At 40.5% G+C, this 24,415-nt stretch overlaps 2 protein-coding genes across 6 annotated transcripts; both read left to right on the forward strand.

The window, feature by feature from the left end:
• The first annotated feature begins 3,411 nt into the window (after positions 1-3,411).
• On the forward strand, positions 3,412-14,272 carry LOC123996399. Of its 5 annotated transcripts, none has more exons than XM_046299785.1 (8): positions 3,413-3,640; positions 3,845-4,117; positions 4,480-4,785; positions 6,616-6,663; positions 6,798-6,854; positions 13,283-13,330; positions 13,465-13,521; positions 13,790-14,272. In XM_046299785.1, exons 1-8 carry the CDS (start codon positions 3,583-3,585, stop codon positions 13,939-13,941), a joined length of 999 nt encoding a protein of 332 aa, XP_046155741.1. In that variant the 5' UTR covers positions 3,413-3,582; the 3' UTR covers positions 13,942-14,272. The 5 variants fall into 5 exon arrangements, with proteins under 5 accessions (XP_046155743.1, XP_046155744.1, XP_046155741.1 ...); XM_046299784.1 differs by having other exon boundaries at positions 3,414-3,640; positions 13,787-14,272; XM_046299787.1 differs by lacking the exons at positions 13,283-13,330; positions 13,465-13,521 and having other exon boundaries at positions 3,412-3,640; positions 13,787-14,272.
• Positions 14,273-14,586: 314 nt separating this feature from the next.
• Positions 14,587-23,744, forward strand: use1 (unconventional SNARE in the ER 1 homolog (S. cerevisiae)). The gene is made up of 8 exons (XM_046303069.1): positions 14,587-14,844; positions 15,564-15,613; positions 20,395-20,473; positions 20,652-20,801; positions 20,943-20,958; positions 21,049-21,079; positions 21,210-21,372; positions 22,677-23,744. Exons 1-8 carry the CDS (start codon positions 14,743-14,745, stop codon positions 22,857-22,859), a joined length of 774 nt encoding a protein of 257 aa, XP_046159025.1. The 5' UTR covers positions 14,587-14,742; the 3' UTR covers positions 22,860-23,744.
• Positions 23,745-24,415: the final 671 nt, after the last annotated feature.

The following is a 24,415-nucleotide window of genomic DNA, read 5'->3' on the forward strand; positions in this document are numbered from 1 at the left end:
GCCTAGTGGTTAGAGTGTAGAGGCGGCAGGGTAGCCTAGTGGTTAGAGTGTAGAGGCGGCAGGGTAGCCTAGTGGTTAGAGTGTAGAGGCGGCAGGGTAGCCTAGTGGTTAGAGTGTAGAGGCGGCAGGGTAGCCTAGTGGTTAGAGTGTAGAGGCGGCAGGGTAGCCTAGTGGTTAGAGTGTAGAGGCGGCAGGGTAGCCTAGTGGTTAGAGTGGAGGGGCGGCAGGTGGTTAGCCTAGTGGTTAGAGTGTAGAGACGGCAGGGTAGCCTAGTGGTTAGAGTGTAGAGGGCGGCAGGGTAGCCTAGTGGTTAGAGTGTAGAGGCGGCAGGGTAGCCTAGTGGTTAGAGTGTAGGGCGGCAGGGTAGCCTAGTGGTTAGAGTGTAGGGGCGGCAGGGTAGCCTAGGTTAGAGTGTAGGGCGGCAGGGTAGCCTGGTGGTTAGAGTGTAGGGGCGGCAGGGTGCCTAGTGGTTAGGTGTAGGGCGGCAGGGTAGCCTAGTGGTTAGAGTGTAGGGGGCGGCAGGGTAGCCTAGTGGTTAGAGTGTAGGGGCGGCAGGGTAGCCTAGTGGTTAGAGTGTAGGGCGGCAGGGTAGCCTAGTGGTTAGAGTGTAGAGGGGGCGGCAGGGTAGCCTAGTGGTTAGAGTGTAGGGCGGCAGGGTAGCCTAGTGGTTAGAGTGTAGGGGCGGAAGGGTGCCTAGTGGTTAGAGTGTAGGGGCGGCAGGGTAGGGGTTAGCCTAGTGGGTTAGAGTGTAGAGCCTAGTGGTTAGAGTGTAGAGGCGGCAGGGTAGCCTAGTGGTTAGAGTGTAGGGGCGGCAGGGTAGCCTAGTGGTTAGAGTGTAGGGACGGCAGGGTAGCCTAGTGGTTAGAGTGTAGAGGCGGCAGGGTAGCCTAGTGGTTAGAGTGTAGAGGCGGCAGGGTAGCCTAGTGGTTAGAGTGTAGAGGCGGCAGGGTAGCCTAGTGGTTAGAGTGTAGAGGCGGCAGGGTAGCCTAGTGGTTAGAGCGTTGGACTAGTAACTGGAAGGTTGCAAGTTCAAACCCCCGAGCTGACAAGGTACAAATCTGTCATTCTGCCCCTGAACAGGCAGTTAACCCACTGTTACTAGGCCGTCATTGAAAATAAGAATTAGTTCTTAACTGACTTGCCTAGTTAAATAAAGGTTAAATAAATAAATAAATCCACAGGGAAGCACTTGTGTTACTAATGGTTTTTTTGCAGGAAGTCTCTTGATTTTATATCATCTGTGGCCAGTTCCCCTCACTAATGGGCTGGTAATGATGGCTTTATTGTTAGAAACGCTCATTGAGGGTCGAGTGTCAAAAGGGAGAGCTGAAAGTCAAATATGTGAACACTTGAACAGTGACATCGGTAGGAAATAAACTGTCTTTCCCTGAATAAAACCTACTGTATCTTGTGGAATAACAGAACAACAGACCGTCTTCCAAGGCAGTTACCGAAAGGGATTTTTTTTTCTCAACTGACATCCTATGGCGACGTTATCGTAACCTCATTTAGCTTTGTGACTCTTGTACATGTCGTGATGTCACGCACCGTGACAGCCCTATTCTCATCCACCAGTTGACTCTTTCTCTAGCAGTTATCCTGTGGGTAGGGTTATGGCAGCCCTACCTCCAGAACCAATCTTTGGGAACAGAAGGTTTTCAATGATAAGAGGTTAAAACTAAACTTGGCCTTCCGAGTGGTGCAGCGGTCTAAGACACTGCATCGCAGTGTTGTGCCCTCACTACAGTCTGGGGTTCAATCCCAGGCTTTGCAGAACCGGCTGTGACCGGGAGTCCCATAGGGTGATGCACAATTGGCCCTGCGTCATCCAGGTGAAGGGAGAGTTTTCCCTTGGTTCAACGCACTCTAGCGACTCCTTGTGGCGGGCCGGGCTCCTGCAGGCTGACTTCAGTTGTCAGTAGAAAGGTGTTTCCTCCGACACGTTGGTGCGGCTGGCATCCGAGTCAAGCGAGCAGGTGTTAAGAAGCATGGCATGGCGGGTCATGTTTCTGAGGATGAATGACTTGACACTCCCCTCTCCCGAGCCCATTGAAGAGTTGCCACAATATCACAAAAAGCAGTGAAAAAAAACTGACCTTGGTGTTGAGTAGAAAGTAGAAACAATAGCTGTTTCCTGTTGATAAAACAAAAATTAACAGAAACATGCTGATGTTGAAGGAGGAAGGACATTTTAATAAAACAATACTTCTCATTATATTTCTGCTCCACTGGTTTAAAGAGAAATGTATTACAAAACAAAAATATCTGTTCTTCACTGAGAGAAGGTGTCAGAGGTTATGTTCGAGTTTCCACACCATTGACTGTTTATGAAACGGGGCGGGGCTGTAAAATTAGCTAACACTTTACTTATTCAACAACAGGAATGACTTTATGGTAGAATGTTCCTTTGTTAAACACTTCCTCCCGACCTTGGTATAGAGTAATTATTACCTACCCAGGAGACTCTTTTATGGAATAGTCACACCCTGATAGAACCCCCACCGGATATGGAAAGCCATATTCCCCCCCCATCTCTTCCTTGCTGGACGTACATCATGAGTCTAAGGCACTGCATCTCAGTGCAAAGGGCTTCACTCCAGTCCCTGGTTTGAATCCAAGCTGTATCCCATAGGGCGGAGCACAATTGGCCCAGCGGTGTCTAGGTTTGGCCTGAGTAGGCTGTCATTGTAAATAACAATTTGTTCTTAATTTATTTAACTAGACAAGTCAGTTAAGAACAAATTCTTATTTTCAATGACAGCCTAGGAACAGTGGGCCTGTTCAGGGGCAGAATGATAGATTTGTACCTTGTCAGCTCGGGGATTTGAACTTGCAACCTTCTGGTTTTGAGTCCAACGTTCTAACCACTAGGCTACCCTGCCGCCCCAACTGACTTGCCTAGTTAAATAAAGGTTAAATAAACATATATTTTTTAATCATCCGGTTTGATAGAGGGGATCTCCAGCCTCTTGTGCCCATCACTTTCCTTCTCAGTGAGGCTGTTTCCCTGTTGATTAGGTTGTGGAAGTAATGTCATGATAGACTCATATATTAAATCTACTCATTTACCTCAGATCTCAAAAGAGTGTTTTAGTTGTTTTGTCTGACCATGAAACAAGCCAAACAGATAATTTGCGTTACTCCTTTTCCTGTTAATTAAAATTAGGCCAGACAAATTCTAAATATTATTTCAATATTTTTATACTTAGATTATGAAATATGCTGTGCCATCTGAAAGATTATAATTTCTAGATAAGAGCTTTCATTTAACTTTCTTTTTTTTTTACAAAATTGCAAAACATTTGAACAAAAACACAGCCATTGTTATTCTGTATGTTATATCAGTGTGTGTCTACAGATTAAAACATGTCCCCATGTCAATGTTCCTGGGTTTGCGTGTGAGGATGTTGGCAGGCCTGGGAAGACAGGAAGGAGTCTGCTGAATAGTGCCCTGCAGTGGGGCCAGTAACTGCCTGGCCTGCTGTAGAGTGTATGGACTGACGTGAATTCTCCCTCATCTCAGTCGTCAGTCCCACTGGAGCTCTTGCAGACTACAGTCACAGGAGACTACTGAAGAGGACAATGGAGTACCTACAATCCTATCACTGTTTACTCTGCTACCTTCTGCTGGCTCTTAGAGGTACCCATCCTCCATTTCACTTTTGCTTAAATACATGTATTAACAATAATGTAATATTTATTGTTGACAGTTGAAAAAAGTTTGAAGTAACTAATTTAAGATTTTTGTAAAACAAAGATATCTATAAGACTGTAAAAATAAAAAATAAACTCCATATTCAATACACCATGTCATTTACTGTTGCCGGTTATAACTTTCATTTAGATCCTGCACTCTGTGCTAAAGAGATCACTGTTAGCCCAGCCAAACCCGTTGTCAAGGTGGGAGATGCTGTGACCTTGATCTGTGAGACAACCTGCTCCCAAGGCAAACCACACTGGATGAAACTAGACGAGAGCGATGTCACTCAGAATACCACAAAAAACAGAAGTTATCTCCATATTGCAGCTGTACACCCGAATCACGAGGGAAAGTATACCTGCACAGCAGAAAAATGTAGGAAACAGAAGAAGGAAACAATCCAGCTCAGAGTTTACTGTAAGTTTACTGACCTGGGATCATTTATGTAGGTCAATGGGTTTCAAAGTCAGCTTCTCTACCCCTTAATGATTACATATCGGCTCAGATACTCTCTTCTCTACCCCTTAATGATTACATATCGGCTCAGATACTCTCTTCTCTACTCCTTAATGATTACATATCGGCTCAGATACTCTCTTCTCTACCCCTTAATTATTACATTAAATAAAGGTACATTAAATAAAATACATACATTAAATAAAGGTGAAATTTAAAAAAATTAAAAACATATCGGCTCAGATACTCTCTTCTCTACCTGCTAAAATACTCTATTCTCTATGCTCCTTAACTGATATCTATCATGGTCTCTACTCCTCTAGCTTTCCCGGTGCCTGTCCTGTCCACAGTGCCCGAGAACCCTGTCTCTGGTCAACCTTTTAAGGTGAAATGCACACTGACAAACGTTTACCACGGAGATTATGACACCGTTGAGATGCTTCTCTCGCACCTTGAGAGGCTTGAAACAGAACACTCCAAAAACTGTAATGATGACAGATTTTGTGATCATACGTGGTCTTCTAAGAATCAGATGGGCACTAGCAAAACAGATTATCAGTGTGAAACCAATCTTACCATTGGCCCTAACAGCTTTACTGAAAAGGCTCGTCTTGCCATACATTTCCAGGGTAAGTTGTTTCAATCTGACGAATTTCATACAGTATATTTAATACAGTAGACTCTATGTTAGTAGACTCTATGTTAGTCAGCTCTATGTTAGTAGACTCTATGTTAGTAGACTCTATGTTAGTAGACTCTATGTTAGTCAGCTCTATGTTAGTAGGCTCTATGTTAGTAGACTCTATGTTAGTAGGTTCTGTGTTAGTCAGCTCTATGTTAGTAGACTCTATGTTAGTCGGTTCTGTGTTAGTCAGCTCTATGTTAGTAGACTCTATGTTAGTCGGTTCTGTGTTAGTCAGCTCTATGTTAGTAGACTCTATGTTAGTCGGTTCTGTGTTAGTCAGCTCTATGTTAGTAGGCTCTATGTTAGTCGGTTCTGTGTTAGTCAGCTCTATGTTAGTAGACTCTATGTTAGTTAACTCTATGATTGTTTGCTCTATGTTAGTCGGTTCTGTGTTAGTCAGCTCTATGTTAGTAGACTCTATGTTAGTCGGTTCTGTGTTAGTCAGCTCTATGTTAGTAGACTCTATGTTAGTTAACTCTATGATTGTTTGCTCTATGTTAGTCGGTTCTGTGTTAGTCAGCTCTATGTTAGTAGACTCTATGTTAGTCGGTTCTGTGTTAGTCAGCTCTATGTTAGTAGACTCTATGTTAGTCGGTTCTGTGTTAGTCAGCTCTATGTTAGTAGACTCTATGTTAGTTAACTCTATGATTGTTTGCTCTATGTTAGTCGGTTCTGTGTTAGTCAGCTCTATGTTAGTAGACTCTATGTTAGTTAACTCTATGATTGTTTGCTCTATGTTAGTCGGTTCTGTGTTAGTCAGCTCTATGTTAGTAGACTCTATGTTAGTTAACTCTATGATTGTTTGCTCTATGTTAGTCGGTTCTGTGTTAGTCAGCTCTATGTTAGTAGACTCTATGTTAGTTAACTCTATGATTGTTTGCTCTATGTTAGTAGGCTGAATGTTAGTAAGCTCTATGTTAGTAGGCTCTATGTTAGTAGACTCTATGTTAGCAGGTTCTATGTGAGTTGACTCTATGTTAGTAGTCTCTATGTTAGTTGACTTTGTTATTAGGCTGAATGTTAGTAAGCTCTATGTTAGTAGACTCTATGTTAGTAGGCTCTATGTTAGTAGACTCTATGTTAGTAGACTCTATGTTAGTAGGTTCTATGTTAGTAGGTTCTATGTTAGTAGACTATGTTAGTAGGTTCTATGGTAGTTGACTCTATGTTAGTAGGCTGAATGTTAGTATGTTCTTTGTTAGTAGGTTTTATGTTAGTAGTTTCTATGTTAGTAGGCTCTATGTTAGTAGACTCTATGTTAGTAGACTCTATGTTAGTAGACTCTATGTTAGTAGGTTCTATGTTAGTAGACTCTATGTTAGTAGGCTGAATGTTAGTATGTTCTATGTTAGTAGGCTCTATGTTAGTAGGCTCTATGTTAGTAGAGTTTGAGTTTGAAAAGTCATGCATGCTATATGAATAAGTAGCCTAATATCTATTTTACTGATGAGTAGAATGTATTACTATAATTTGAAATGGCATTCAGACCTCAATCTCATCCATTAAATACTGCCTGCTCAGTATAAAAAGTAAGAAAATGTATTTCCTAACTACTGTAAGTCGCTCTGGATAAGAGCTTCTGCTAAATGACTAAAATGTAAATGCAGATATTTAAAATAAGGAAGGTGAAAATCAATGTGAGATACGTAGATCAATCTGAGCAGGCAGTTCTATATTTAATGAATGAGATTGAGGTCTGAATGCCATTCAAAATGAGTTTCCACCTCTTCATCAGTGTGATTATGGTTTGACTGTGTTGATTTGTTGTTGTCAGGTGATGCTGGTGATGACTATAATGATACCAGAAGCACTGCCATGTCTCGTGAGTATGTTATATAAAATATAATAGAATTGAACGTCATCTTTTGGGTGTCTCCACATTTCAAACTGAAGATAAAACGAATAGAATATTTTTTCCTACTTCTTTTTTTTACTGAACTGATATTCCTTTGTCAGCTGAACAGACGGAAACACAAACGTCAGAACCTGTCAGTACAGAAGGCAAAGGTCAAGGTGAGATAGATCAATCTGAGCAGGCAGTTCTACAGTATATTTAATGGATGAGATTGAGGTCTGAATGCCATTTAAAATGATAGTAATACATTCTACTCATCACTCAAGTAAATATTAGGCTACTTATTCATGTAGCATGCATGACTTTTCAAACTCATTGGAAGACCAGTGATCTACATGGTGTTGAGTAAAGCCAATTTGACAAGGGGAGCTCTAGAAACATGCCTGAGTTCCCAGTTGTTTTGAAGGCACTAAAGTCACAGAGTTCTGAGTTCCCATTTCCCAGTTGTTTTGAACGTGGCAACTTTGATGATGGTTTGACCTTTGCTGCATTCAAAGCAACTGGGAACTGGAAACACAAATATCTCCAACTTCTGACTTCAGTGGGTTCAAGACAACTGGTAACTCTGATAAATATGAGCTTGGAATTCCAAGTCGGAAACTCCGGGCATCTTTCTAGTGTTCCTACTTTCCGACCTGAAGATAACTGACGTCATGATTTGACCTGTTTTTTGGGGGGGATTTCCCAGTTGTCTTGAAGGCAGTGAAGTAGGAAGTCAGAGATTTTAGAGTTCCGATGGGGCTTTTGTAACGGATGTGAAACGGCTAGCTTCGTTAGCGGTGGTCCGCGATAAAATAGCGTTTCAATCGGCGACGCCACTTGCTCTGAGACCTTGAAGTAGTAGTTCCCCTTGATCTGCAAGGGCCGCGGCTTTTGTAGAGCGATGGGTAACGATGCTTCGTGGGTAACTGTTGTTGATGTGTGCAGAGAGTCCCTGGTTCGCACCCGGGTATGGGCGAGGGGACGGTTTAAAGTTATACTGTTACACTTTCATGACAACTCAGTCATGTTCAGGTCTGAAAGTCACATCTCTAGAAAGAGGCCTGACTTCCTAGCTTGGAATTCCGAGATGGATTATCGTTAAAAGAAAAAAGTTCCCAGTCGGAATCTGGTTTCTTCTGAGATACCAGTTGTCTTCAAAAGTAGGAGATTTCCCATTCCGAGTTCACAGCTGTTTTGAACCCTGCGCGAGTTCAAGTACTCAGTATCAAAAAGTATGACAAAGTACGAAAAACTCAGTATGAAAAGCACAAAAATATATGCCCGCACTACTGTAAGTAGCTCTGGATAAGAGCTTCTGCTAAATGACTAAAATGTAAATGCAGAAATGTTAAATAATGTTGTCGGAGGTCAATGTGAAATACGAAGATCAATCTGAGCACAAACTTCTATATTTAATGGATGAGATTGAGGTCTGAATGCCATTTAAAATGATAGTAATACATTCTACTTATCACTCAAGTAGATATTAGGCTACTTATTCATGTAGCATGCATGACTTTTCCAACTCATTGGAGGACCAGTGATCTACATGGTGTTGAGTAAAGCCAATTTGACAAGGGGAGCTCTAGAAACATGCCTGAGTTTCTGAGTTGGATGACCGTACAAAATGATTTTTCCCAGTCGGAGCTCATTTTTTTTCCAGAGTTCCCAGTTGTTTTGAAGGCACTAAAGTCAGAGAGTTCTGAGTTCCGAGTTCCCAGTTGTTTTGAATGTGGCAACTTTGATGATGGTCCGACTGTTGCTGCATTCAAAGCAACTGGGAACTGGGAACACAGATATCTCCAACTTCTGACTTCAGTGGGTTCAAGACAACTGGTAACTCTGAAAAATACGAGCTCGAAATTCAGAGTCTGAAACTCTACCATCTTTCTGGAGTTCCAACGTTGCGACCTGAAGATCACGGACGTCGTGATTTAACTTTGTTTTTTGTTGATTTCCCAGTTTTCTTGAAAGCATCTACTGATTTAGAGATGGAAAATCAACCAACCCCTTGTCAAATTGGCACTACTCTACACCATGTAGATCACTGGTTTTTAATTTACTTTTCAAAGTTATGCATTGTTTATTAATAAGTAGCCTAATATCTATTTTAGTGATAAGTAGAATGTATTACTATAATTTTAAATGGCATCCAGACCTCAATCTCATCCGTTAAATACTGCCTGCTCAGTATAAAGAAGTAAGAAAATGTATTTCCTAACTACTGTAAGTCGCTCTGGATAAGAGCGTCTACTAAATTACTTAAATGTAAATGTAAATGTAAGAAAATGTATTTCCTAACTACTGTAAGTCGCTCTGGATAAGAGCGTCTGCTAAATTACTTAAATGTAAATGTAAATGTAAAAATGTATTTCCTAACTACTGTAAGTCGCTCTGGATAAGAGCGTCTGCTAAATTACTTAAATGTAAATGTAAATGTAAGAAAATGTATTTCCTAACTACTGTAAGTCGCTCTGGATAAGAGCTTCTGCTAAATTACTCAAATGTAAATGCAGAAATGTTAAATAATGTTGTCGGAGGTCAATGTGAAATACGAAGATCAATCTGAGCACGAAGTTCTATATTTAATGGATGAGATTGAGGTCTGAATGCCATTAAAATGATAGTAATACATTCTACTCATCACTCAAGTAAATATTAGGCTACTTATTCATATATCATGCATGCCTTTTCAAACTCAATGAAAGACCAGTGATCTACATGGTGTTGAGTAAAGCCAATTTGACAAGGGAGCTCTATCAGAAACATGCCTGAGTTTCTGATGCTGGTGGATGACCGTGCCATCAAAATGATTTTTTTTGGGTGTCCCACATTTCATTTTTTTTGTCCAGAGTTCCCAAAGTTGTTTTGAAGGCACTAAAGTCAGAGAGTTCTGAAATATTAGTTCGAGTTCCCAGTTGTTTTGAATGTGGCAACTTTGATGATGGTTTGACCTTTGCTGCATTCAAAGCAACTGGGAACTGATGGAATTCACAGATATCTCCAAATTCTGACTTCAGTGGGTTCAAGACAACTGGTAACTCTGAAAAATACGAGCTCGAAATTCAGAGTCTGAAACTCTACCATCTTTCTGGAGTTCCAACGTTGCGACCTGAAGATCACTGACGCCATGATTTAACTTTGTTTTTTTGTTGATTTCCCAGTTGTCTTGAAAGCATCTACTGATTTAGAGATGGAAAATCAACCAACCCCTTGTCAAATTGGCACTACTCTACACCATGTAGATCACTGGTTTTTAATTTACTTTTCAAAGTTATGCATTGTTTATTAATAAGTAGCCTCATATTTATTTTAGTGATAAGTAGAATGTATTACTATAATTTTAAATGGCATCCAGACCTCAATCTCATCCGTTAAATACTGCCTGCTCAGTATAAAGAAGTAAGAAAATGTATTTCCTAACTACTGTAAGTCGCTCTGGATAAGAGCGTCTGCTAAATTACTTAAATGTAAATGTAAATGTAAGAAAATGTATTTCCTAACTACTGTAAGTCGCTCTGGATAGATTGAGGTCTGAATGCCATTAAAATGTAAATGTAAATGTAAAGAAAATGTATTTCCTAACTACTGTAAGTTTTCAAACTCTGGATAAGACCAGTCTCTAAATGGTGTTAAATGTAAATGTAAATGTGAAAATGTATTTCCTAACTATCTGTGAATGGTTTGCTCTGTGGATAAGAGCGTCTGTCAAATGATGCTGGTGATGTAAATGATCCCAGAAGCATTGCCATGTATTTCTCTAACTATATAAAATATAATGGATAAAGAGCTTCTTTTGATGGTAAATTCCACTTAAGATGTAAATGTAAATGTAATAGAAAATGTTTTCCTAACTACTGTTTTTTTTCTACTCTGAACTGATATTCCTTTGTCAGCTGAAATTACTCAAATGTAAATGCAGAAATGTTAACAGAAGGCAAAGGTCAAGGTGAGATAGATCAATCTGAGCAGGAAGTTCTATATTTCAATGGATGAGATTGAGGTCTGAATGCCATTTAAAATGATAGTAATACATTCTACTCATCACTCAAGTAAATATTAGGCTACTTATTCATGTAGCATGCATGACTTTTCAAACTCATTGGAAGACCAGTGATCTACATGGTGTTGAGTAAAGCCAATTTGACAAGGGGAGCTCTAGAAACATGCCTGTGTTCCCAGTTGTTTTGAAGGCACTAAAGTCAGAGAGTTCTGAGTTCCCATTTCCCAGTTGTTTTGAACGTGGCAACTTTGATGATGGTTTGACCTTTGCTGCATTCAAAGCAACTGGGAACTGGGAACACAGATATATCCAAATTCTGACTTCAGTGGGTTCAAGACAACTGGTAACTCTGAAAATACGAGCTCGAAATTCCGAGTCTGAAACTCTACCATCTTTCTGGAGTTCCAACGTTGCGACCTGAAGATCACTGACGTCATGATTTAACTTTGTTTTTTTGTTGATTTCCCAGTTGTCTTGAAAGCATCTACTGATTTAGAGATGGAAAATCAACCAACCCCTTGTCAAATTGGCACTACTCTACACCATGTAGATCACTGGTTTTTAATTTACTTTTCAAAGTTATGCATTGTTTATTAATAAGTAGCCTCATATTTAAATGGGCATCGGCTTTAGTGATAAGTAAATGAAAATGTATTTCCTAACTATAATTTTGTTGATGGCATCCAGACCTCAATCTCATCCGTAAATGTATGCTAGTAATTATCTTAAATGTAAATACTGCCTGCTCTGTTTAAAGAACTTAAATGTAAATGTAAGAAAATGTATTTCCTAACTACTGTAAGTCGCTCTGGATAAGAGCGTCTGCTTCCTACTTAAATGTAAATGTAAATGTAAGAAAATGTATTTCCTAACTACTGTAAGTCTGCTTCTGGATAAGAGCGTCTTCAAAATTAGGAAATTCCCATTCCGAAAGCTGTTTTGAACTACTGTAAGTTCAAGTACTGTATAAAAAGTATGACAAATTACGAAAAACTCAATGTAAAAAGTACAAAAATGCCTAACTACTGTAAGTAGCTCTGGATAAGAGCTTCTGCTAAATTACTCAAATGTAAATGCAGAAATGTTAAATAATGTTGTCGGAGGTCAATGTGAAATACGAAGATCAATCTGAGCACGAAGTTCTATATTTAATGGATGAGATTGAGGTCTGAATGCCATTAAAAATGATAGTAATACATTCTACTCATCACTCAAGTAGATATTAGGCTACTTATTCATATATCATGCATGCCTTTTCAAACTCAATGAAAGACCAGTGATCTACATGGTGTTGAGTAAAGCCAATTTGACAAGGGGAGCTCTAGAAACATGCCTGAGTTTCTGAGTTGGATGACCGTTCAAAATGATTTTTCCCAGTCGGAGCTCATTTTTTTTCCAGAGTTCCCAGTTGTTTTGAAGGCACTAAAGTCAGAGAGTTCCGAGTTCCCAGTTGTTTTGAATGTGGCAACTTTGATGATGGTTTGACTGTTGCTGCATTCAAAGCAACTGGGAACGGGGAACACAGATATCTCCAACTTCTGACTTCAGTGGGTTCAAGACAACTGGTAACTCTGAAAAATACGAGCTCGAAATTCAGAGTCTGAAACTCTACCATCTTTCTGGAGTTCCAACGTTGCGACCTGAAGATCACTGACGCCATGATTTAACTTTGTTTTTTTGTTGATTTCCCAGTTGTCTTGAAAGCATCTACTGATTTAGAGATGGAAAATCAACCAACCCCTTGTCAAATTGGCACTACTCTACACCATGTAGATCACTGGTTTTTAATTTACTTTTCAAAGTTATGCATTGTTTATTAATAAGTAGCCTCATATTTATTTTAGTGATAAGTAGAATGTATTACTATAATTTTAAATGGCATCCAGACCTCAATCTCATCCGTTAAATACTGCCTGCTCAGTATAAAGAAGTAAGAAAATGTATTTCCTAACTACTGTAAGTCGCTCTGGATAAGAGCGTCTGCTAAATTACTTAAATGTAAATGTAAATGTAAATGTAAGAAAATGTCTGGATAAGTTCCTAAAATGTACTGTAAGTCGCTCTGGATAAGAGCGTCTGCTAAATTACTTAAATGTAAATGTAAATGTAAGAAAATGTATTTCCTAACTACTGTAAGTCGCTCTGGATAAGAGCGTCTGCTAAATTACTTAAATGTAAATGTAAATGTAAGAAAATGTATTTCCTAACTACTGTAAGTCGCTCTGGATAAGAGTATTTCCTAACTTAAGTCGCTCTGGATAAGAGCTTCTGCTAAATTACTCAAATGTAAATGCAGAAATGTTAAATAATGTTGTCGGAGGTCAATGTGAAATACGAAGATCAATCTGAGCACGAAGTTCTATATTTAATGGATGAGATTGAGGTCTGAATGCCATTAAAAATGATAGTAATACATTCTACTCATCACTCAAAGTAAATATTAGGCTACTTATTCATATATCATGCATGCCTTTTCAAACTCAATGAAAGACCAGTGATCTACATGGTGTTGAGTAAAGACAATTTGACAAAGGGTTGGTTGAGTTTCCACCTCTTCATCAGTGTGATGATGGTTTGACTGTGTTGATTTGTTGTTGTCAGGTGATGCTGGTGATGACTATAATGATCCCAGAAGCATTGCCATGTCTCGTGAGTATGTTATATAAAATATAATAGAATTGAATGTCATGTTTTGGGCGTCTCCACATTTCAAACTGAAGATAAAACTAATAGAATATTTTTTTCTACTTCTTTTTTTTACTGAACTGATATTCCTTTGTCAGCTGAACAGACGGAAACACAAACGTCAGAACCTGTCAGTACAGAAGGCAAAGGTCAAGGTGAGATAGATCAATCTGAGCAGGCAGTTCTACAGTATATTTAATGGATGAGATTGAGGTCTGAATGCCATTTAAAATGATAGTAATACATTCTACTTATCACTCAAGTAAATATTAGGCTACTTATTCATGTAGCATGCATGACTTTTCAAACTCAATGAAAGACCAGTGATCTACATGGTGTTGAGTAAAGACAATTTGACAAAGGGTTGGTTGAGTTTCCACCTCTTCATCAGTGTGATGATGGTTTGACTATGTTCTCCAGCAGTGGAGGCCTCCAGCTCCACCACCACGGCCATGGTTGCACTGGGCTCCACAGTGGGATTCCTATCCATTCTCTGCTTCCTGGTTCACCTGATCAAACGGAGTAAACGCAAGTCACCCTCCAGTGGTCCCGAGAACCATCCTGATGGCTGCTGACCACAATGACATCAGCTTCATTTTATGTTCTCAAGTTTTTGTTTTGTCCTATGTGTTAAACGCCAATGTAGGACTCTAGCCTGCCTACATGCAACTTCCTATAACAACTCAAAAGTAATGTATACTGAATCTGATCTCCCCATGTAATGCCTGCTGTATAAATCTTTTTTTTTAGCTAGCTATTAAAATTAAAGCAAACATATATCCTACAAATAATAATGTACTGGGAAAATGCCAAAGAAGAACAGTCAAACAGAAACATTGTAACTAACATAAAGCCTACTGTTTGATTCATATCATATGTTCATAATAAACATCTTGAGAAACAGGATTTTTGTGATTTTTCTGTTTATTTAGGCAAGCCTGTATACTGTGTTTATCTTGTAAAACAGACCAATGTGTTATATATTACAATGTTGTCAATACATTTTGATTTATAAATTGTAATTGTAAATATATTTGATATATTTTTTCTCAAAATATTATCGATTGTATTTTGTGGAACTTTTTTTCTGGGGTTTTGTAATAGTCGTCACTAGTTACCACAGACACAAACTCATAAACCCCGCCTATGTCTACAATTTATCCTCGTAAATCGCTATTTAAAAAAATCCACAGAAGAGCAATAATTTCAATGATTAAAATATGTTAAACCCAAACCCCTCTGTTAACCTTATGTCTAACCGTAAACTTACATTTTTAATTTAATTTAATTTATTAATGTTTCCGATATAGATGTGGTAACTAGTGGAAACGGTACTACTTCCGGAAAATCTTTGCGACACCTTGTCATTTTCAAACATGGCTTCGTCTAGATTAGAAATCAATTTTATCCGATTATTGTCCCGCTGCGAATCTATAGCTTCAGAGAAGCGAGTGGAAACGGAATGGAGGTTGGAAAAGGTAAGACATTTAGACGTTGACCACAATGCAGCCTTCATCAAACGCAGTCGATGAGAAACGAATGTCCTGTCAAATGATGTTGACAGTGTCTGCTAACGTTGCGTTAGCTTGTCAGTGGGTTAGCATGCTAGATAGCCACGTCGCCAGCAGCTTGGAACGAGCAAGTTGGTTAACTATACTACAACTGACTGTATTTTCTGGCAAATCAGTAGCTCGTCGTAGTAGTTAACAGTATTAGCTAATGCAAGCGCACATTACTTATTTACACCATTTTACATTGTAAAATTAGCTATAATCTAAATACGACCGGTCAATGAATCTTGCGAAAGGTGTGTGTAGCTAGCCATGATCATCATCTCACACCTAGGTTTAGTTGGCAAACTAACGTCAGATAATTTTACAAGGTTGTGTAACGAACTACAGTAGTTATAAGCTACATTTATTATAACCCCCCCCCCCCCCCCCAGAAAAGCCTAACTAGTTAACGTTACCGTTAACAGATACACCCCCCCCAATAGTCTGCCTTTGTCATCGTTTGCTATATATATATATATATATATATATATATATTTCGTTTGCTTACTGGTTGTTTTCTGCATAGCTGCTCAAACTGTGTTCCCATGCTTTCAAGAAGCTTGGAAATGGTCGTCTCTCTAAATGCCATCCCTATTATGACTCTACCAAACTGTAGGTCTTGACTTTTGCTCTTTCTCTTCTAGTATGTTGGTGCTCTTGAAGAGATGTTGGTGGCTTTGAGGAAAAGTCCAAGGTATATCTAAGCTGAGGCCTTTTACCTATGAGTAACATTCTTAAAACAGGGCAATGCCAGACTTTGCACTTACTAAATACTTACCTAACAAACCTCCTTTCTCAACTAAATCTTACATGGATTTATTGTTTCAGATCTTATATAAAGGTGATACTTTCACCTCAATCAAGCGGTCAGATAAACTGCTATAATGATAATGCAGATTTATGATCTTTTTAAAATATATTATTGATACGCTTGTACTTGAAGGGACCTGCATTTAACCTATAGTGCATTCTGAAAGTATTCAGGCCCCTTGACTTTTTCACATTTGTTACGTTACCGCCTTATTCTAAAATGGATTGAATTGTTTTTTTTTCCCACACTCAATCTACACACAGTGTTCAAATGATGACAAAGCAAAAACAGGTTAAGAATTTTCTGCTAATTACACAAATAAAAATTGGGACACCAGAATTGGGGGAGTTTCTCCCATTCTTCTCTGCAGATCCTCTCAAGCTGTGTCAGGGGAGCTTCGCTGCACAGCTATTTTCAGGTCTTTGCCAGATATGTTCGATCGGGTTCAAGTCTGGTCTCTGGCTGGGCAACTCAAGGACATTCAGAGACTTGTCCCAAAGGTTTTCATAAAGGGTCTCTCTGTCTTGACTGTATGATTAGGGTCGTTGTCCTGTTGGAAGATGAAACTTTGCGCCAGTCTCAGGTCCTGAGCCCTCTGAAGCAGGTTTTCATTAAGGATCTCTCTGTACTTTTCTCCATTCATCTTTCCTTCGATCCTGACTTGTCTGCGGCTGAAAACATCCCCGCAGCATGACTCCGCCAGCACCATGCTTCACTGTAGGGATGACGCCATGTTCCCTTCTGATGTGACACTTGGCATTCATGCCAAAGAGTTCCCTCTTGCTTTCATCAGACTAGAGAATAGAATCTTGTTTCTCATTGTCTGAGAGTCCTTTAGGCCAGCATTTCTTAAAGTATGGGTCGCAAAGTGTCAGAGTAAATGTAGAATTATTTGATGAATTACTGGAATTGATTTGGCCAAGTGCAACTGTGGTCTCTGTTCAGTGCGCTCTCTGTTCAGTGCGCTCTCTGCTTAGCAGGGGTCTCTGTTCAGTGCGCTCTCTGCTTAGCAGCGGTCTCTGTTCAGTGCGCTCTCTGCTTAGCAGCGGTCTCTGTTCAGTGCGCTCTCTGCTTAGCAGGGGTCTCTGTTCAGTGCGCTCTCTGCTTAGCAGCGGTCAGTGCGCTCTCTGTTCAGTGCGCTCTCTGCTTAGCAGCGGTCTCTGTTCAGTGCGCTCTCTGCTTAGCAGCGGTCTCTGTTCAGTGCGCTCTCTGCTTAGCAGCGGTCTCTGTTCAGTGCGCTCTCTGCTTAGCAGCGGTCTCTGTTCAGTGCGCTCTCTGTTCAGTGCGCTCTCTGCTTAGCAGCGGTCTCTGTTCAGTGCGCTCTCTGCTTAGCAGCGGTCTCTGTTCAGTGCGCTCTCTGCTTAGCAGCGGTCTCTGTTCAGTGCGCTCTCTGCTTAGCAGGGGTCTCTGTTCAGTGCGCTCTCTGCTTAGCAGCGGTCTCTGTTCAGTGCGCTCTCTGCTTAGCAGAGGTCTCTGTTCAGTTTGCAGCTCTCTGCGCTCTTTCAGCAGTTTTCTCTGTTTTTAAAGATGCGCTCTCTGACAGCAGCGGTCTCTGTTCAGTGCGATGATGCTCCTTCAGCAGCGGTCTCTGTTCAGTGCGCTCTCTGCATTAGCAACGGTTCTGTTCTGAGCTCCATTGTTCAGTGCACCTGCATCGATGAGGTCTCTGTTCAAACTTTGGAAATAACAGCTCTTTTTTTTTGTTGTTGCAGGAGTTTTAAATTTGTTTTTAAAGATCCCTCTGTGACACGAGCTGCAGCACTGTGGTTCAGCAGCAGATGATGCGCTGTCAGCCACGGACTTGTCATTCCCACTCACCGACGTCACCAAAAACTCATGCTAGCAACAAGTTCTGACTGAGCTCCATTGTCATGAAACACCAATACATCGATGAGTTTCTCTTTCATACAAACTTTGAGAAATAACGAGAAGCTCCCTCAATGTGTTTTTGTTGTTGTTGCAGGGAAGTGCTTAGTAATGAGTTAATCAAAATGAACAAATTCATATAACGACACATCCTGACCAAACATCCACAACATGATGGTAAACCCAGGGAATTATTTCAGAACAGGGCAGAGTGCAACAGGAACCCGTGCTTCAACCGTGGAAAAGTCAGCTAGAAAGGAATTGTTGTCATTTTAGAACAGGTGATGATAAGCAGAAATAGGGAAGTATTATCTCATAGTAGTATATGTGAGTTTCTCTTCCAAACAATCCCCTGGCCTTGTACACAGCTAATAGCTTTGGTGAATGTTAGCTAACTAGTTACATTTTACTGTAGAAATTATTGTTGAAAGATGACTAGGTTGGAACCGTTGCTGTTAAAATACAAGTTGTCATTTTTATTCTTTTTGAGGCAAACACACACAGTTCTGGGTTGCTCATCTACAGCATGAAGCAGTCACCTGCCTAACTGAGAAACCAGTAGATGTCCTGATCATTTCTACAGTAAGAGTCAGTAGGCCTGATCATTTATACAGAAACCGTCTCAATGCTGAGCAGTACAGTAGGCCTGATCGACGCTGATTTATACAGTAAGAGACAGCATGTTGACATTCTCTCAGTAGAGGTAGAGTGTGTTTTTTCTTTTCTGATCAGTACATCCATTTCATTTCCTGTTTTCTGAAAGATTTGATATTTCTTTAAAGGTGAACCTTTTTCTGCAGTAAGAGGTACAGTTAACTAGGCAAGTTCCGTTAAGAACAGTGACGCCTGATCATTTCTGCAAACCCAGACAGTAGCTGGGATCATTTCTGTGAGGTACAGTAGCCCATTTGGGACTCCAGTCCGGATGGAATTCAGCCTGGATCAATCAGTTCATTCCAGTTCAGAATAAAAACTATGATTTCTATTTTAACAGCAACAGTTCCAACTTCGACTTTCTGTTGACAATCATTTCTACAGTAAGAGGTACAGTAGGCCAGATCATTTCTACAGTAAGAGGTACAGTAGGCCAGATCATTTCTACAGTAAGAGGTACAGTAGGCCTGATCATTTCTGCAGTAAGAGGTACAGTAGGCCTGATCATTTCTGCAGTAAGAGGTACAGTAGGCCTGATCATTTCTGCAGTAAGAGGTACAGTAGGCCTGATCATTTCTGCAGTAAGAGGTACAGTAGGCCTGATCATTTCTGCAGTAAGAGGTACAGTAGGCCTGATCATTTCTGCAGTAAGAGGTACAGTAGGCCTGATCATTTCTGCAGTAAGAGGTACAGTAGGCCTGATCATTTCTGCAGTAAGAGGTACAGTAGGCCTGATCATTTCTGCAGTAAGAGGTACAGTAGGCCTGATCATTTCTGCAGTAAGAGGTACAGTAGGCCTGATCATTTCTGCAGTAAGAGGTACAGTAGGCCTGATCATTTCTGCAGTAAGAGGTACAGTAGGCCTGATCATTTCTGCAGTAAGAGGTACAGTAGGCCTGATCATTTCTGCAGTAAGAGGTACAGTAGGCCTGATCATTTCTGCAGTAAGAGGTACAGTAGGCCTGATCATTTCTGCAGTAAGAGGTACAGTAGGCCTGATGATTTCTACAGTAAGAGGTACAGTAGGCCAGACGATTTATCTGTACTGTTGCTTAGTGTTGCATCAAAGAGCCTGCATCTGTGTGATGTGATCAATCAGTTTGTTCCAGTTCAGAATGAAAGTGATTTATTGTATTTTAACAGCGACAGTTCCAACCTCGACAGATATGTCAGAGTATTTAATGGGGGGAAATAAACATAGCTATTTATATGACTATTCTAATTTCGTTATTTGTTTTTGTCTATATTGCATATGTTCCTAAATAAACACAGCATTTTTAATTTGGGTCCCAGGCTGAAAAAGTTAAAGAACCCCTGCTTTAGGTGCCTTTTTACTGAGGAGTGGCTTCCGTCTGGCCACTCTACCATAAAGGCCTGATGGGTGGAGTGCTGCAGAGATGGTTGTCCTTCTGGAAGATTCTCCCATCTCCACAGAGCAACTCTGGAGCTCTGTCAGAGTGACTGTTGGGTTCTTCGTCACCTCCCTGACCAAGGCTCTTCTCCCCTATTGGTCAGTTTGGCCGGGCTGCCAGCTCTAGGAAGATTCTTGGTGGTTCCTAACTTCTTCCATTTAAGAATGACTCACTGTGTTCTTGGGGACCTTCAATGCTGCAGACATTTTTTTGGTACCCTTCCCCATATCTGTGCCTCAACACAATCCTGTCTCGGAGCTCTACCGACAATTCCTTCAACAGCAAAAACCAAGACATGCACTGTCAACTGTGGGACCTTATATAGACGGGTGTTTGCCTTTCCAAATCATGTCCAATCAATTGAATTTACCACAGGTGGACTCCTATCAAGTTGTAGAAACATCTCAAGGATGATCAATGGAAACAGGATGCACCTGAGATCAATTTCAAGTCTCATAAGCAAAGGGTCTGAATACTTATGTAAATAAGGTAATTCTGTTCATTTTTAATACATTTGTCAACCTGTTTTCACTTTTCCATTATGGGGTTTTGTGTGTCGATTGTGTGGAATATTTAATCCATTTTAGAATAAGGCTGTTAAGTAACAAAATGTGGAAAGAATCAGGGACTCAATACTTTCCGAATGATCTGTATTAGCCTAATTCATGTCCTCCTGAGGCAATCGTTGTTTTTTAAATATTAATTCATTATTTTCCAACTCTCTCCCTTCAGCAAACCCACAGTAGAGGTGATGACAGACTACACACGGAAGGTGGACTTCCTGAAAGGACTTCTAGAAGCAGAGAAACTGGTTAGTATAATACCCTCAAGGATTTAATTCTGATACGTAGCTAAAACAACTGATTTAAATTCTGTTTGAAGCCCTTAGCATTACAGTCTAGAAATGTTTTCTTCTCACCAGTTTGTTTTTAATGTTTTCTTCACTTGAGCCAATGATACGCTGCCTGTCCTATGTTCTTCTTTTATAGTCGGGGACAGAGAAAGCCCTGGCCAATCAGTTCCTAGCTCCTGGACGCACCCCCACCATAGCCAATGAGAGGATGCCGGCCAGTAAGACAGTTCACATGCAGACCAAAGCCCGGTGCACAGGGGAGATGAGGAACGAGCTGTTAGGCACTGTAAGATAACCTCATACTGTTGGATGGGTCTCAATAGTCTGTGTTTTACTTTGAAAATGTTATAGTTTGTTTTAATGGACATGATCTGTCTTCTTTATAAAGGGCTATTTCTGCTTACTGTTTTATTGCGTTTCTTTATAGGGTCTGTCGAACAAAGGTAAACACTCATTTTTTATTTATTTATAATATATTCAAATGTACAATAGCGTCATTTTAAAGTGTCATTCTTTTCTCTGTAATTAAACAGGAAACTTGGAAACAGACTTGAGAAACAGAAGGTAACATTAAAACCTAATTTCCTCTCACTCTGCTCTAGACTTACCCAATGTACGATTTCACATTTGTCTGTTTTTTTATACCCACAATCAAATCAATCAATAAAACCAATCCCTCCCTTCGTTTCGAAAGGGGTTTGGTTCTGGATGAACGGCAGTCAGCAGCCGAGCTGGATGCAGTGTTGCAGCACCATCACAACCTACAGGAAAAGTTGGCTGAAGACATGCTGAACCTGGCGCGCAACCTGAAGAACAACACGCTAGTGGCCCAGAACATTATCAAACAGGACAACCAGGTGTGGAAGAAGACAAGCCCTGCTGAACAGTTTATATGCTGAATTACAATTCCACATTTTAGCCTCATTCTCAGGTCAGACAACAGGAAGACTCTCTCTGCCCTTGTAGAGTTAGAAAAATGAGGTTAATTCCCCTGGGGCTTTAGCGCCTAACACTTGGGAATTTATTTGTATTTTTGTACTTTTAACTAGGCAAGTCAGTTAAGAACAAATTCTTATTTTCAATGACGGCCTTCAGGGGAACAGTGGGTTAAATGCCTTGTTCAAGGGTAGAACAACAGATTTTTAACTTGGTCAGCTCGAGGGATTCGATCTTGCTACCTTTCGGTAACTAGGCTAACCACTAGGCTACGCTGCCACCTAACACTCCTGTAGATCTCAAAGGATTGGACAGGTGTATGCAATATGGCGAGAATTTCACCACACTTATCAGGAAAAACAAGTTGAAGCTATTTCCATATGACTTACTTAATCATTTATATGAGCCTTGGAATTCAGCAAGAGTTTCTATTCTGGTTGACAGAAAAGTGTTTTGGTATCCGTCCAGAAGGGGGCAGTATTACATAAGAAACATTCCAGAACTACAGCGTTTGAACAGTTTATGGGGATATATGATTTAACAGCTGCTGCTATGAGGCCTGGAATTCCACTAGTCTAAATGGAAGGATGGATTCTTTCCAGGGTCAATCCATTTTTGGATAAAAAATATGCATCACTATGCATTTCAAAGGCCAATGAAGTTTCTTATGAAAAGTGCAAGTGTTTGATGACAGCCCCTTACAAGTTTAACAGAAGAAATGTTGTCTATGTTGACCCTGACCCAGTCTATCCTTCAGCCACAGCAGAAATATTCATAGGATCCTGTCTTTCTGACCCTGATCCAGTCTATCCTTCAGCCACAGTGTAAATATTCATAGGACCCTGTCTCTCTGACCCTGACCCAGTCTATCCTTCAGCCACAGTGTAAATATTCATAGGATCCTGTCTCTCTGACCCTGACCCAGTCTATCCTTCAGCCACAGCAGAAATATTCATAGGATCCTGTCTCTCTGACCCTGACCCAGTCTATCCTTCAGCCACAGTGTAAATATTCATAGGATCCTGTCTCTCTGACCCTGACCCAGTCTATCCTTCAGCCACAGCAGAAATATTCATAGGATCCTGTCTCTCTGACCCTGATCCAGTCTATCCTTCAGCCACAGCATAAATATTCATAGGATCCTGTCTCCCTGACCCTGACCCAGTCTATCCTTCAGCCACAGAGGAGGATCTGATCTAATAGTCATCTTCTTCTCTCCTCTCAGACCCTGACCCAGTCTATGCGTCAGGCAGACACTAACTTCGAGAAACTGAAGGTTGAGTCGGAGCGTTTGGAACAGCACACCAAGAAGTCTGTCAACTGGACCCTGTGGCTGATGCTCATCCTGGTCTCCTTCACTTTCATCAGTATGATCCTCTTCATCAGGATCTTCCCCAAGCTCAGATGATGATGATGATGCACACCTACTGGACATACCTAGAGCATAGAAGAATAACTGCTGCGCTGCTTGTACATATTCACATGTAGGCCTAGGTGTATGCGTACCTCCAACCGGGTTAGAAGTTGCCCAGTAAGCACAGATCTTCCATCAGCTCATCCTTCAACCAGCTTCTCCAATCCTATTTGATGGAATGAAATGTACAATTGACCTTAGATCACTGTCTTGGGGGTAACTTCCTCCTGCTCCTTTATGGGTAACCAATATGCACACAAATATAGCTAGCGATAGATATATATATATATATATATATAGATATTTATTTAGAGTGAGGGACAGTGAGATGGGCCTAGTCTTATCAGATGGAGATTGGATGTGACTAAGAGCCTTCATCTCAATCCAGGGAGGTCTGTATGGCAGCAGTACACAGTAGCATGGCTCAGTCTGTACCGCATAGATTAAGTTACCATTGGTTGACAGAAAACAATATCAGTAATCTCATTGGTCATCTGTATGTTTGGAACAAGTGGAGATTTAAGGCATTCTGTCCTATATAAGGAAGTAAGATGTTCTAATTTTGTCTGATTTGATTAATTAACCACTTGGTCATCTGTATGTTTGGAACATACAGAAGAGTAGGTCTTTGGTCCCCCCCAAAAAAATCCCTTGCATCAATGCTTTTTTTTTTTTCATTGTTAATTTTCAGTGTAATAAGTGTGAATCTGGCCATTGTTGATGTGCATGAATAGGTGACAGTGATTGATTCATTATGGTGACCTGGTTGAGAATATGATTGGCCCTTAGGAAGGAGGTGTGTTTACTTCACAACCCATTTCTTCCTCGTTTATCACTGTGGTCTGTGTTGAACTGTGTGATTAAATGTTTTTAACTGGAGAGATTTTATGTTATTATGTATAATTTTTGTCTGATCACTTTGCCTCATTGTAAGAAGCTGTATGTTCAGTAGTTTGACAAGTGCCCTGTAATGCTAGCAAAGGGGAAATTACAGCTGTGAACAGTCCAGTAGGTGGCAGGCTCTATCTCTGCAGAGCAGCTACTAACAACCTCTTTGACCTGGGAAGAGAGAGTAGGGCTGCTATTCCAATTCATTACCCTTCTCTTTGAAGACGGCGTGTACTCTTCAGTCTGCTGTCTGGATTAAAAGATAAGGGGTGAGAGAAAGGAAATATGGTGGGAACTGGGAACCATTTTTAGCCCATGCCTACACCAATCCCATGCTTTTGAATGGTGACCATGGTGGTGACCAAGTGCCCTCTTCAGAGAACAAGGTAGAGGATTCAGATCGCGCTCAAGTCCAGATAGAAGAATGGACTGTTAGGAACACAGGCCTCCTTGAATCTCAATGGTTAATCACAAAAGAAACACTGATGTTTTGTGGGCAGTGTTTTCCCCTTGGTTTTATATACAGTAGACTGATCACAAAGAAGCTACACCCACATATCCAATTGAAACCAATCATATTCAAATACTTTAAAGTGGGGGAGAGATGACCTTGCCTGGTTGGGCTGCTGCCCAAATAAAGATGTAGTAGGGAAAACACTGAT

Source organism: Oncorhynchus gorbuscha, linkage group LG15 (genome assembly GCF_021184085.1).
Source record: "Oncorhynchus gorbuscha isolate QuinsamMale2020 ecotype Even-year linkage group LG15, OgorEven_v1.0, whole genome shotgun sequence".
Lineage (NCBI taxonomy): Eukaryota > Metazoa > Chordata > Actinopteri > Salmoniformes > Salmonidae > Oncorhynchus > Oncorhynchus gorbuscha.